General features: G+C 33.5%; 3 protein-coding genes and 1 long non-coding RNA gene across 6 annotated transcripts; all 4 read left to right on the top strand.

Moving 5' to 3' along the window:
* The first annotated feature begins 2,130 nt into the window (after nucleotides 1-2,130).
* On the top strand, nucleotides 2,131-2,560 carry LOC109585189 (uncharacterized). Its single transcript, XR_002186374.1, has 2 exons — nucleotides 2,131-2,313; nucleotides 2,359-2,560. It is a non-coding gene; the product is annotated as an uncharacterized LOC109585189 (long non-coding RNA).
* A 1,569-nt stretch (nucleotides 2,561-4,129) lies between these two features.
* On the top strand, nucleotides 4,130-5,933 carry LOC109585187 (sushi, nidogen and EGF-like domain-containing protein 1). Its single transcript, XM_020001168.1, has 5 exons — nucleotides 4,130-4,754; nucleotides 4,799-4,978; nucleotides 5,127-5,372; nucleotides 5,448-5,688; nucleotides 5,735-5,933. Exons 1-5 carry the CDS (start codon nucleotides 4,722-4,724, stop codon nucleotides 5,809-5,811), a joined length of 777 nt encoding a protein of 258 aa, XP_019856727.1. The 5' UTR covers nucleotides 4,130-4,721; the 3' UTR covers nucleotides 5,812-5,933.
* Nucleotides 5,934-6,568: 635 nt separating this feature from the next.
* LOC109585188 (eukaryotic translation initiation factor 3 subunit E-like) lies at nucleotides 6,569-10,176 on the top strand. Of its 3 annotated transcripts, none has more exons than XR_002186373.1 (6): nucleotides 6,569-6,665; nucleotides 6,709-6,781; nucleotides 7,200-7,301; nucleotides 9,056-9,122; nucleotides 9,779-9,922; nucleotides 9,976-10,176. XR_002186373.1 is itself a non-coding variant. In XM_020001169.1 (6 exons), exons 2-5 carry the CDS (start codon nucleotides 6,780-6,782, stop codon nucleotides 9,904-9,906), a joined length of 324 nt encoding a protein of 107 aa, XP_019856728.1. In that variant the 5' UTR covers nucleotides 6,570-6,665; nucleotides 6,709-6,779; the 3' UTR covers nucleotides 9,907-9,922; nucleotides 9,976-10,176. The 3 variants fall into 3 exon arrangements, 1 of the variants encoding a protein (XP_019856728.1); XR_002186372.1 differs by having other exon boundaries at nucleotides 6,709-6,852; XM_020001169.1 differs by having other exon boundaries at nucleotides 6,570-6,665; nucleotides 6,709-6,806.
* Nucleotides 10,177-12,048: 1,872 nt separating this feature from the next.
* On the top strand, nucleotides 12,049-14,581 carry LOC109585191 (uncharacterized). Its single transcript, XM_020001172.1, has 3 exons — nucleotides 12,049-12,227; nucleotides 12,289-14,364; nucleotides 14,416-14,581. The coding sequence occupies exons 1-3, from the start codon at nucleotides 12,107-12,109 to the stop codon at nucleotides 14,517-14,519; spliced, it is 2,301 nt and encodes a 766-aa protein (XP_019856731.1). The 5' UTR covers nucleotides 12,049-12,106; the 3' UTR covers nucleotides 14,520-14,581.
* The last annotated feature ends 785 nt before the right edge of the window (nucleotides 14,582-15,366 follow it).

The following is a 15,366-nucleotide window of genomic DNA, read 5'->3' as shown; positions in this document are numbered from 1 at the left end:
TACATGGTATACACATATGTACATGTATATACCCTGTATTATAATCTATAGATTTTTAGGAAAAATGGCTGTGAAATCACCTCAAATTTTTATCATACATATAAATGTCTTTATGCTGTGTAGAAAGTTTGAGCTGATTCCGACTTTAATTTTTTGAATTACTGCCATTTTACACCAAGATTCTGAAAATACTCAAGGCTATAATAGCCCATGGTTTTTTTCAAAAAATGTCTCCAGAATCACCCCAAATTTTTATTACATTTTCTGATGCATTTGATGTCCTTATGCTGTGTAGAAAGTTTGAACTGATTCCGACTTTAATTTTTTTTTAGTTACAGCCATTTTAAGGAAACGCCAAGATTCTGAAAAGTACCCTATAGCCAATGGTTTTTTTTCAAAAACTGGCTTTAAAATCACTTTAAATTTTTATTACATTTTCTGATGCATATTAATGTCCCCTTATGCAGTGTAGAAAGTTTGAGCTAATTCCGACTTTAATTTTTTGAGTTACAGCCGTTTTAAGAAAACGTCAAGATTCTGAAAAATACCAAACCCATGGTTTTTTCAAAAAATGGCTCCAAAATCACTTTAAATTTTTATTACATTTTCTGATGCATATTAATGTCCCCTTATGCAGTGTAGAAAGTTTGAGCTAATTCCGACTTTAATTTTTTGAGCTACAGCCGTTTTAAGAAAATGCCAAGATTCTGAAAAATACCAAAGGCTATAGCCCATAGTTTTTTTTTTTAATGGTATTGAAATCACCCCAAATTTTTATTATATTTTCTAATGCATATTGATGTCCTTATGCTGTGTAGAAAGTTTGAGCTGATTCCAACTTTAATATTTTGAGTTACAGCCATTTTAAGTAAACGCCAAAATTCTGAAAAATACCCAAGGCTATAGCTCATTGTTTTTTTTTTCAAAAAAATGGTTTAGAAATCACCCTAAATTGTTATTACATTTTCTGATTCATATCTTTAGAAAGTTTGAGCTGATTCCAACTTCTATTTTTTGAAATTTGGATTATGGCAATTTTAAAAAACCAAAAAATTAATATCCTAGGCTATAGCCTTTGGTTTTTTTTTACAAAAACAGACTCTAAAATTACTCCAAATTTTTATTACATCTACATTTTCTAATACAAACTTATGTACATGTACTTATGTTATGTACATGTAGAAACATTCCGACAAAAATTTTTTGAGTTACAGCCATTTTAAAAGTAAGGAAAAAGCAAAGACTACAGTCCATTTTTTTAATGGCCCCATAATTTTTTCATTTTTTTGATATCATTTTCATTTTTTCATTTTTTTGTATATCACATACATGTATGTTTAGTTTTCTTATGTTAAGTGATTGTGAAGGACCTTTATTATTCCCGCCCACTAAAAGAATTTTATGCATGCTCAGTTCAATCAGTTTATTAATTTTAATATTTATTTTTCATAGCTGTTGGCCTTTCTCCTTCCAATTAATTCTTTTCCATCATCATCATTCAGTACCTCCTGGTAAATTTTAAATTTATACTTGTACATGTGTATCACTCACTTACATGTAGCCTTCATAGGGCACACCATTTACATGACGTGTAAACATGTTTAATGTGTTTTGGCATTTTTATTTGTTTGTACTTTGTACTGTACATGTATGTCCTAATACCGTATAAGAGGGTTTGTTGACGGTAGTTTTTTGACAGTTTTGTGATGGCTAGCTTATTGGTGGATTTAATATTGGTGATTTCTTAACAATTAATTGTATCCCCACCCTTAGGTGGGGTTTTGCTTAAGCCGGTATGGTGTGGTTCATGTACAACATATTATTAGAGAAAGACGGTGCCTTTCTGGAAGATTGTGTTCTTTATCACCTGGTTTAGAGACTGGCTTAAGGAAACATAGTAAAGCCATGTTAGCTAGCGGCTTTTAACCGTGCTTTTAACTAAAATTAATGTGGGTGTGGTCACACACATAAATGGAATTATTGCTTGCGGTTTTTATTTTGTCATTTTTATATAAATCTGTCAATCCGCCAATATACTGTAAAATCCCCGTCAACATTTTATCTTATACTGTACATTGTAATAAATATGCTCTAATAATAAGTACATAAGAAATAATTTTTTTAGTATTATCTTATGTTGATGATCCTCTTCCTCCCTCTGATGATGTTGGTATGACAGTTGGTGATGGAGACTTTCTAGAAGAACCCTTGACATCTTCGCCGTCTCAGTTCCTATTCCAATACTTTGGTACCAGTAACTCAGTCTCAGCCCATTGATGTGCATGAACCATGACTGAAAACAAACCCAGAAAAGTATTTCTAAATTATGCTAGATTACCCATTATGACTTTCTTCCAGTGTTCTATTTGAAATAACATGAACAGATTGAGACTTCGAAGTCACAAGTTTCTAATCAAATAAGCTTTGATCCACTCCTACTAATTGAAGTACATGAACAACTTTTATTGCACTCTACATGGTCCAATTGCATTAACTACACATGTGCATGTATTTCTTTTCTTTGATTTGTGATTATGAAACAATGTTTGTGATTTAACTACTGGAGTGAGACTGTGTGTGTGTGTGTGTAAAGTTATTATTACGTGACTGTGTACTTGTATAAACTTACATCTAAACTTGATGAAGTCAGTGTGTGACATTCCTATTTTGTAAGAACAATAATTATTTAAAAAGCTGGGTAAGGCCAACGATGACTAAGTATGATCATGGATAGATACTATGATGAAACTGCTACAGTATAATGGTAAGATACTGGCATCAAATCAAAGCAGTATGTGCATATGGTTTGATTAAGGATACATCATTCTTACCATCACTGCCACATGGTTTACTATGGATACAACAGTGACAGGTGTAGTGACCTACAATTTTGAGCATGTGCTTCTAAAAAGTGATATACCATAAATTGGGTTATTTTCAATGGGTACAAAATACAGAATGGAAATTTTAGGTGATGGAAATTTTCATATGCTGCCTATCTTACATGTATGTCTATATTTATTGTAAATGTTTATCAAATCTGCTTTACTTGATAATATCACGTAAATTATGTATCATACCAGCTGCCTCCACTAATTTAACTTCCTTACTAATGTATAATTGTGGAAATAATGCAAACATCAATGGATTGGAGTGTATAGCACACATACCTGTGTAGCTTAATGAAATTAATATATTTGCTCTAGTTCTAATTTTAAAAAATATTCTGTCTCGCTGAACCTCCTACCTCAAATGTTATATGACTTTGGCCAAATTTTATCAAAATTGATAGGGAGTGAATTCTAAATTTTAATAAATTTTTTATGCATATACATGTACTTATGTTGTGTAGAAAGTTTGAGATAATTTTGATCAAATTTAGATTTTTTGTGAATTTTTGAAATTGCTCTGAAATTAAGCAAAAGTGACTTTAGCTCATAAAGCAGCCATATTTTTTAAAAAAGGCTCCAAAGTCACCTCCAATTTTTGTTACATTTTAAGATTTATATTGATGTCCTTAGTACACTAAATACATGATATGTCATCAGCATTTCCCTAAATTAATGACAAGTACAATGCATTAATGCAGCGACTGTATTCACACACATATTAGACTGTGGTAACCACGTATAAAATAGTTTAGCAAAATATTATGTTATTTGTGTATTTGTGTGCATCACAAGAATGCACACCACCTCGTGTACTGTAATGAGTATATAATAATTGTTGAGTGTTAATTGGCTTCTTGTAGCTATAATTATAGAACGACTAATGAGTAAGAATCTGCAGTTAAATGATTAGCTGCTCTCATACTGTCAATATTTTAATGCAGTATAATAATAAAATTTGTGTGAGAAAATTTAAGATTTCTCTCTGAGACATCTTATTTCATAGCACGGAAAAGTTTTGGATTTATCAATACTAACTGCACTGCTAGACACTGTAATTAAAAAAAGATTTATCTCCTAGTCCTTTAACAGAACTATAGCTAGTTGATAGTACAGGGTAGTTGGCCAGATTTTTGTAACAACCTTGAAATTTGTAAAAATGCACTTTTTGATTAGAATCAGCTCAAACTTTCTAGAACATGTCTCAGAAAATGTACAAATAAATAGTTCCTTCCCAGCTAGCAATTTTCACAAAATTTGAACCAAGACCATGTATTGTAGACACTATAGACAGGGTATAATGTACCTTGAGCTATAATGAGTCTACTTATCCAGTCCTAAAAAGGTCCTTAGATGGTCCTATTCTGCTTTGGACCAAAATTTTTCTCCCCCTGCCATCCTGGAGGTGTGGGTTGGGCTGAAAAACTTTATTTTTGAAACATTTTTTTGGACAGCAATCATTCAAAAAGAGGTATATTTACAAGTATATTGGATATTTGAGTCAATTGTTGTCATTGCATAATAAAGGGTGGTGAAGAATGACAATATACTACACAATTTGATTGGTCAAGTACAAACGAGCATCAGGTGTGGTAGAAACATCAGTAAATAAACCTTACTTAGGAATGATAAGGAGTGGTAAGGAGTGGTGGCTGCAATTAGTGAACATGCATACAGTATTGTAACTGGAGCTATGGCAAGTCTACACATCAAAGGCCCTTCACTGGTTTCTGCATATTACATACCTTGTGGCTTCTATGATGATATAAAAGTGTGACGGTAGATAATAAGAGCTGAATTCATCGTATTAGAGAAATAACTAAAACCAGTAAAATGGGATCAGGATTGTTGACAGTAATTATACTAGTAAGATACAATATATATGATAGTGTATGGTACTATCTTTACAGGTTATACTGAGTACATGTTATACTCCAAATGGACTATCACTCACTGATTTCTATCTTTATGGCACAGAACATGGGGACAACATGATGACTGTAGACAGCCTCCCCGCAGCACCATTACTGGCTCCAATTGATAATTTGGTTATACTTGGTCCAGCTGGAATTACAGCAACAATATATCAAGTTAGTAGCTGCACACACACACACACATGCACACACCATTAGTGCTTTAGTTTGTAATGTAGTGCGATTATACACTATTAAATCATTATCTCTTTATTTTATTAGTAACATTTTTCAGTTTATTATATTCACTATATACTGTCTATAGGCTAGAAGCAATGGGTACCTGCAAATTCAGAATAATGCAGATAGCATCTTTTTATTTTTACTCTTCGCTTCAGGTAATTTTGGCGAAACTAAAGTATTTGGTAGGACTACTAATGACCCAGCATTGATCAAGAGAGCAATGGGTCAGATTAATGAAGCATTCCCTAATACTTTCTGCAGTACATCACCTCCTACACAATTAATAATAGCAACTTGGATAGATTATCTAAAATATCACTCAAACCCAGTTAGTATAATTATTTAATACATGATATACTGTTAATCATAGCTAGCTACACTCTAATCACTTTATTTATTTTAGGGCAGTAATTTTCAGACAGTAATTGTCACTAATGGACATCTTACATTTGGCATTTTTCTATATGTTGATGTACACATTACAGCAGCTGATACTGGAATAGCTTCACTGATTAATGGCAATTATGTAGAATCTGATCCTTCTATCTTTCCATTTAATACTACTGTCACAAATGCTCCTAGCATGATGCTCAATAGTAACATACCAGGGACATATATACTTTCACTCACTGATCCACCACCAGGTATGATTATATGTATCAACTGTTGCATAGCTTGTGCATCTTTTAGATCCACCTAACTGCCTTGCTATGTGTAAAGCCAAACTCCCTGAAAAGACATGCAAGGCTATAAGGAATATGGTCTAGATGTACCAACTTCTTGTAACAATTGCAATTGATAACATTCAGTTTATTTTATTTTGTTTTGTTTTTGTACATCATCAGGCATTTCTTAGTAGAGACAATTGTTATTTTATCGTGACCATTAATTTTATAATTTATTTTGTCACGTAAAGAACATAAATATACTTGTTGTAAAATGATAAAATCAACTAAGAGACAGTTTACAGCACGAGCTGGCAACTCTTTAAAAAGAAAAATCATGTTAAGATGTATTACTATAGTGCTGCTGGCATGAATACACTTTAGATGGAAGTAGTGTTGAAGAATGCAAACATTTTGACCATACAGTAATTAGTGCCAATCAAGAAACATACCATTATTATATTATCAATGTGTTAGAAGCAGTGTAATGGTAATACAGTGTATATTAACGCATATAACATTTTACTGTTGTAAACTGTTCTATTTTTTAGTAACACATTGCTTTGTTCAGTGTTATCATAAAACTGCTGTCAAAGAATATCTCAACAATTTTTTGTTTCATCATTAAAGCTCTTTTTATGCAATAAGGATTATTACAGTAGATGTATCCAACTCCATACATTGAGATTTGAGAATAGTACTATAAACCATCATGTAATCATTATGGTACTACACACAGTAACTGTTATCTATGTATGATGAGCAAGCAGTCAAGCACTGCAAATTTTTTCAATAAAAGTAGGCGTGGTATTAAAACACTAATTACCACGCCTACATTTAAAATGAGTACTGATTGCGAGCGAGCCTGATTCAGTGATTGTCTCCCTTCTCTTGCTTCTCTTCTCAAAATGGAAGGCTCTGATGGCAGCACTGGGAGTAGTGGGTCATCCTCAAAAGTAGCTCCTTTGATTTTAATTATAACCATCATATATTTTTTAGTGTTCATTGTCACCTCCTTTAGAGTCGAAAGACCTTCCTTGTACTAGACGAGCCATGTTTCTCAAAATACAATGTATATAGATCTAAATTTTTCCAAAGTATTTCAAACACAACAACTTTGCAAGTTTTGTACATCAGCTTAATGTAAGTACATGTACATGCATGCCATTTTAATTTTGTGTGGTATTTTAGAGCATAGTTATTAAGATAACAATGACAGCAAATAAAAATCAGAAATAAAAAATGATAGAGTTAAAGTGGACTTAGAAGACTGATTGGAGTAGAGACAAGGGATGCCTTGTTCCCACGCAGCATTAGTCAAAGGGGATTCATAGCTTCCCTATATTTTAATGACAATAAAAGAATATAGTCATTCAATTGCACAGTGATCACCTCGAACAAATACATGTACATGTATACACGCTATTATATACATTATTTATTTATTACGTTGTCATGTGATTATCATGTGATTGTTCCATTATTATTAGGAGACATATTCTTACAATGATCCAATCACTGAACTGATTGACTGTCTCTTTGTTAAGTATGACTTCAACGCAGCACAAGACAGACTAAACGAGTGTGAAAAGGTATGTACATGTACTTGTAATTGTACTACATGAATCACCATAATATACACATATGTATTTACATACACGTATGTTGTATATATGCTGTGTAGAAAGTTTGAGGTGATTCCGCTTCAATGTTTTGAGTTACGGCCATTTTAAGAAAATGCCAAAAATCTGAAGAATACCCAAGGCTATAGCCAATGGTTTTTCCAAAAAATGGCTCCGAAATTGCCCCAAATTTTTATTACATTTTCTGATACATATTGATGTCCTTATGCTGTGTAGAAAGTTTGAGGTGATTCCGACTTCAATTTTTTGAGTTACGGCCATTTTAAGAAAATGCTAAAAATCTGAAGAATACCCAAGGCTATAGCCCATGGTTTTTTTCTGAAAAATGGCTCCAAAATCACCCCAAATTTTTATTACATTTTCTGATACATATTGATGTGCTTATGCTGTGTAGAAAGATTGAGCTGATTCTGACTTCAATTTTTCCAGTTACGGCCATTTTAAGAAAACGCCAACATTCTAAAAAGCACCCAAGGCTATAGCCCATACTTTCGTCCAAAAAATGGCTCCGAAATCACCCCAAATTTTTATTACATTTTCTAATACATATTGATGTCCTTATGCTGTGTAGAAAGTTTGAGCTGATTCCAACTTCAATTCTTTGAGTTACGGCCATTTTAATAAAACACCAAAATCTAAAAAATACACAAGGCTATATATAGCTCATGGTTTTTTCCAAAAAATGGCTCCGAAATCACCCCAAATTTTTATTACATTTTCTGATACATATTGATATCCTTATGCTGTGTAGAAAGTTTGAAGTGATTCCGACTTCAATTTTTTGAGTTACGGCCATTTTAATAAAATACCAAAATCTAAAAAATACCCAAGGCAATAGCCCATGGTTTTTTCCAAAAAATGGCTCCGAAATTGCCCTAAATTTTTATTACATTTTCTGATACATATTGATGTCCTTATGCTGTGTAGAAAGTTTGAGGTGATTCTGACTTCAATTCTTTAAGTTACGGCCATTTTAATAAAACACCAAAATCTGAAAAATACACAAGGCTATATATACATGTAGCCCATGGTTTTTTCTGAAAAATGGCTCTGAAATCACCCCAAATTTTTATTACATTTTCTGATACATATTGATGTCCTTATGCTGTGTAGAAAGTTTGAGCTGATTTTGACTTTATTTTTTTGGGTTACGGCCATATTAAGAAAATGCCAAAATTCTGAAAAATACCCAAGGCTATAGCCCATGGGTTTTTTAAAATGGTTTCGAAATCACCCCAAATTGTCATTACATTTTTTGATAAATGTCTTTATGCTGTTTAGAAAGTTTGAGCTGATTCCAACTTCTATTTTATGGATTTGGATTATGGCAATTTTAAGAAACCAAAAAATTAATATCCTAGGCTATCCTTGGTTTTTTTACAAAAACAGGCTCCAAAATTACCCCAGATTTTCATTGCATCTACATTTTCTAATACAAACTTATGTACATGTAGAAACATTCCGACAAAAATTTTTTGAGTTACAGCCATTTTAAAAGTAAGGAAAAAGCAAAGACTACAGTCCATTTTTTTAATGGCCCCACAATTTTTTTCACTTTTTGATACTCATTGATGTATATCACATATGTTTAGTTTTCTTGTGTTAAGTGATTGTGAAGGACCTTTATTATTCCCGCCCACTAAAAGAATTTTATGCATGCTCAATTCAATCAGTTTATTAATTTTAATATTTATTTTTCATAGCTGTTGGCCTCTCCAGATCTCCTTCCAATTAATTCTTTTCCATCATCATCATCATCAGTACCTCCTGGTAAATTTTAAATTTATACTTGTACATGTGTATCACTCACTTAGCCTTCATAGGGCACACATTTACATGACGTGTAAATATTTTTAATGTGTTTTGGCATTTTTATTTGTTTGTACTTTGTACTGTACATGTATGTCCTAATATCGTATTAGAGGATTTGTTGATGGGAGTTTTTTGACAGTTTTGTGATGGCTAGTTTATTGGTGGATTTAATATTGGTGATTTCTTAACAATTAATTATATCCCCACCCTTAGGTGGGGTTTTGCTTAAGCCGGTATGGTGTGGTTCATGTACAACATACATGTATTATTAGAGAAAGACGGTGCCTTTCTGGAAGATTGTGTTCTTTATCACCTGGTTTAGAGACTGGCTTAAGGAAATATAGTAAAGCCATGTTAGCTAGCGGCTTTTAACCATGCTTCTAACTAAAATTAATGTGGGTGTGGTCTAACACATAAATGGAATTATTGCTTGCGGTTTTTATTTTGGCATTTTTATATAAATCTGTCAATCCGCCAATATAAAATCCCCGTCAACATTTACTCTTATACTGTACATTGTAATAAATATGTTCCAATTATAAGTACATAAGAATTAATTTTTTTAGTATTATCTCATTATGTTGATGATCCTCTTCCTCCCTCTGATGATGTAGGTGGGGCAGTTGGTGACGGAGACTTTCTAGAAGAACCCTTAACATCCTCGCTGCCTCCAGTTTCTATTCCAATACTTAGGTACCAGTATCTCAGTCTCAGCCCACTGATGTGCATGAACCACGACTGAAAACAAACCCAGAAAAGTATTTCAAAATTATGCTGGATTGCCCATTATAATTTTGATTTTTTCTTCTAGTGTTCTATCTGAAATAACAAGCAGATTGAGACTTTGAAGTCACAAGTTCTAATAAAATAAGCTTTGATCCACTTCTACTAACTGAAGTACATGAACAACTTTTATTGCACTGTACATGGTCCAATTGCATTAACTACACATGTGCATGTATTTCTTTTCTTTGATTTGTGATTATGAAACAATGTTCATGATTTAACAACTGGAGTGAGACTCTGTGTGTGTGTGTGTGTGTGTGTAAAGCATTGGTATTACGTGACTGTGTTGTTGAAGTACATGTATATTAGAATATTCACTGAAAGAACTTGTACTGTGTCATTAATTAATTATACCTGTAACCACATTGTTTACATTATTGTTTATACTTGCACAGTGTATTCTAGATTTATCCCTACATGCAGTGTTAATTCTAAACTCTTCTGCATCGCTCCATTCTTCCCTCTTCCTACACTTATCTTTATGATTCTAGAACACTCTATAGCTAGACTATAAATTGAACACTCATCTTGTCTCTTTCTATCCTTCTCTGTTTTTTTCCATTTTACTTTCTCTGTTTGCTCTCTCTGTCTTCATTTATTGGTTCTGATTAAAGATAGACTATTTAGTAAGCTATTAAGTCATCAACTGTGTCTACATAAACTCATCGTGTGTACTTGTATAAATTTAATTTACATCTAAACTTGATCAAGTCAGTGTGTGACATTCCTATAAATTTGTAAGAACAATAATTATTTTAAAAAGCTGGGCAAGGCCAACAATGGCTAAGTACATGTATGATCATGGATAGATACTATGATGAAACTGCTACAGTATAATGGTAAGATACTGGCATCAAATCAAAGCAGTGTGTGCATATGGTTTGATTAAGAATACATTATTCTTACCATCACTGCCACATGGTTTACTATGGATACAATAGGGACAGGTGTAGTATGACTTGCAACCTTGAGCATATGTGCTTCTAAAAAGTGATATACCATAAATTGGGTTATTTTTAATGGTTACAAAATACAGAATGGAAATTTTAGATGATGGAAATTTTCATATGCTGCCTATCTTATGTCTATATTTATTGTAATTGTTTATCGAATCTGCTTTATTTGATAATGTCACGTAAATTATGTATCATACCAGCTGCTTCCACTAATTTAACTTCCTTACTAATGTATAATTGTGGAAATAATGCAAACATCAATGGATTGGAGTGTATAGCACACATACCTGTGTAGCTTAATGAAATTAATATATTTGTTCTAGTTCTAATTTTAAAAAATATTCTGTCTTGCTGAACCTCCTACCTCAAATGTTGTATTTGAGTGATGCTCTATATGTATTAACTATCAAATGTATTACAATGTTCATAATTTAACTACTGGTGGTGAGACTATGTGTTTAAAGCACTAGTATTACGTGACTGTGTACTTGTATAAACTTACTTCCCAACTTGATGAAGTGTATGACATTCTTATGTAATAAGAACAATAGTTATTTGGAAATGATGACTTAAGTATGATCATGGATAGATACTATGAAGCTGGTTCAGTATAATGGTAAGGTATTAAAACTAGCAAATCAAAGCAGTAATGCATATGGTTTGATCAAAGATATATTATTCTTATATACCATTATGTTTACTACAGTGACCTGTCACCTTGAGCATGTGCATCTAAAAATATAATTATTGTAAATTGAGAAAATAATACAGAATGGATGATAGAAATTTTCATATGCTGCACATCTATCCAAAAAATGTTATAATTGTTAATCAAATCTGATTTATTTGATAATGTCACAGAAGTTATGTATCATCAAGCTGCCTTCACTAATTTGACTTCCTAACATATAATTGTGGAAACAATGCAAACATCAACAAATTTGGAGTGTATAACACACATACCTGTCTAGCTTAATGAAATTAATAATGTTCACCCTGCTCTACCCTTAAAAGCTATTCTGTCTTGCTGAACCTCCTACATCAAATGTTATGTTTGAATGCATGCACTATATGCAATAGCTGTCAATAGTATTGTATTATCTATGTTGTCCTTGATTTAATTATAGTGGCCTTCTTCTATAAAATGAGGCTCATTTGATTTGTCAATCAAGGCCACGGGAGCTCCTGATAAACTTCAAAATGATGAATTTCTTTGCAAATGTGTCTATCATTCTTGCTTTGTGCATTATTAGTGCCTCAACAGTGTTTGCCCAGTTTGAGGAGACTGATGATGATGCCTCACTAGACAGTTGGTTTCAAGGTATACATATACGCTGACAATCATTGCTAAAATTTTGATAATATTTTATTTTGTCTTGTAGATGTGGACACTGTAGCTGATATTTCTGCACTAATACCAGAAACAGGCAACGCTGCATTTCTTGGTCAAGTCGTAAAAGCAGGATTCGAAAAAGCTCTGAGTGATGCAAAGGGCAATTGTTTCACATGCAAGATTCCATCAATCAAGTATTATGATACTGAGTCAAATCCTCAAAAAGCTCTAGATCATTTCAAGGCATTGTATGCTAAGGGAGCAAGGATTTTTACTGGATTGGTTACTAGCGATGAGGCTCTTATGGTTGCAGAATATGCATCAAAGGAAGCAAGTGATGCCGTTCTATTTAGTCCCACCAGCACTGCATCAAGACTATGCAAATACAAGAAACAACTGTATCGACTGTCTATGGATAATCGTGGGTACGTTGAAGTTCTATTTGACATGGCAGTGGACATGAAAAACACCAAGAAGTTAAAATCTACTCACATACAACTGATATTGGATGGTGATCCTGATGGTACTGGCCTCGTTGGTGACGTATCGAAAAGATTTTCCAAAGAAGATGGGAATGGATTTATAGTTCATGATGCTGTTTCATATGAAGGAAAAAGTCATTCCGGTCTCAGAGAAATGGTGCACAACCTTAACAAAAGTATATCAGGTAGTAAGTCTACTATCATTGTTCTTCATGGGCTGTCAAAAATAGAATACATACTTCGTATTGTTGAGAAGTATCCTGGCCTAACAAAGCATCCATGGATAGTGTCAGATGCCTTTGTCTTTTCAAATATCAGAATACCAGCTGAGATGGAAGTTTATGGACTTACTTTTTTTGGAACAAGAATCGAAAATCAAAGTCCCATACGAAAATTAAATAGCTATCTTGCAAAGAAAGGTCTACCTCCCATGATCCAGGCACGTCTAGCTTATGATACGATCTTAGCCATAAGAGAATATAAAGCAAAGGGAAGCTTAAGTAGCTCTCAGTTTTTGAATGGTATGTCTGGCTCTCTATCTTTAAGTCAATGTGGTGAGAGGGTATCAGGATCGTATGTTTTTGCTGCTAAACCAAAACAGAGTGCAACTCACAATGCATTGTATGAAGTTCCACTGGTCAATGGCTGGTTTGCATTATATGAATATCATGTTCTAACAAACGAACGCCTGAATACTCACTTGCAAGAGCTTGAGGGCCTGAGTGTTGAGGCAATGATGGAAGTGAACCTTCAAAGTACATCAAAAGGAGGTGTAACATCAGTTAGTCCAGCAGTAACCGAAATAAAGAAAGTGGACTTCTTAAAGTATGTAATATCCATTGATGAGCAAGAGAGTTCTGAAGGAATGGATAAAGGCAAAATGAAGTGTAGTGATAATGCTCACATTAATATTAAGTATGGGAAAGAATTTCATAATTACACTGTTGCTAAAATGCCAGAATCAGTTATCATTCCATTGGAGAATGGTTTTATACTAGAAGCAACGTGTAGAACATCAAAAAATGAATACAGCGTGACTCGCATTTGCCCTGCTGCACAAACTGGAGGGACCGAACTTGTCTGTCGAGAAAAAGACTCGGCTGTGTCTATAGATCTAGTAGAGAAAGAAGGAAGAGGCTGTACTGGTACACGCATTGCTACTGGTGCCTGCATTGTTGGCACTGCTGGTTGCTTTGTTGGTGCAATATTTACTGCTTTTGTAGCAGCACCAGTATGTGGATTAGCTGGGACAACTTGTGCTGCTTTGGGATTTTCGTCAACAATAGTCTGTGAGGAGGAGAAAAAGAATGGAAAATATGTATGCACAGAGTTGTTTCGTCAAGGGTACCTCTCTCCTGAAATAATGCTAGCAGACATGAGCTTTGCTAAACACTATAGCAAAGATTATCCAGTCACACGTACAGGATACAATATAATTGGACCTACCCTTGCAACAATAATGAGCACTTCTAAGGGGATGACTGATGCTGTGAGATCTTTCGCTGTACCATGGGCTGAACAAATGGCTTATGAGGAAGGATACAGTGAGACTGGTAACCAGCGTGGAGTATGGGTAATGACTATTGGAGCTGTCATATGTGCCACTGTTGGAGGAATATACACTTATTTCACCTATATACTTGGTTTGTGTCATTATTATAAATGATTGTCTATAGTAGTACTTTCTGTAACAGCTTTAGGTATGACTGCTGTGATTGCTGTTGTGCTCGCTAGTATGGGTAGAAAAGTGCGACTGAAGGCATTTAAAGACACTGCTGCCACAAAGAAACATAACTGAACAAGTTGCATTGAAACTAATTATTGTGTGCTTTTTTCTTTAATAGTAATTTTGCTGCTAAATTTTTGTGTGTGCTGATTTAAAGACACTAATGCTGCAAAGAAAAATAAGTGAATGATTTGCATTAAAACTAATAATTGTGTGCTTTTTTAAATAATAATTTTGCTGCTAAATTTTTGTGGTGGTTTTAACAACAACAATGATGTATTAACACTAATCCTAACAATGATATACATGTACTACCAGCTTCACTGTCTAGCAATATGGGACTTCTTTCCAAAATTTTTACGAAAGCAGTATTGATATTTATTATCATCTATTGCAAAAAGCTGCCTTTTTCAGTACTTTGTTATTACAAATATGATTAATGTACTATCAAGAAAGAAATGTATCTGTTATTTAAACCAGCTGTTAGATGAAGCTGGTAGATCTATATCATTAATAGTGACCATTGAGAAACCATACTATACAAGTAGTACAGATGTACCAGCACAGATTTGATACTGATGGTGGATGGTGAACAATCCAAACATATTTTAATACAGTTAATTTTGTACTTCAAATTTATATTTTTGAAATCATCTAGGCTATTGACAATTCAGTGCCTTGATTGACCACATTCAATTGACATCCATGTTTGGAATATCGCGAATACAAAAAGAGAGCTAATTATTGTAAAAGCAATCAGAAATATCAAAGCAGGTTTAGTAAAGGCTGTAGTCTAGAATCTAGATAAGAATCCCATGATTGGCAAGGAATGAAGAAGAGAGTGAGTCTGAGCCTGCAGAGCAAGCACTAAAACAATAATTAATAGAAGCCACAGAGCATGTAATACGGAAACCAGTGA

This window comes from Amphimedon queenslandica, unplaced genomic scaffold (assembly GCF_000090795.2).
Source record: "Amphimedon queenslandica unplaced genomic scaffold, v1.1 AMPQUscaffold_13105, whole genome shotgun sequence".
In the NCBI taxonomy this organism is placed as follows: Eukaryota; Metazoa; Porifera; class Demospongiae; order Haplosclerida; family Niphatidae; genus Amphimedon; species Amphimedon queenslandica.
The sequence above is the reverse complement of the archived record's forward strand: the minus strand, read 5'-3'. Positions and strand labels throughout refer to the sequence as shown.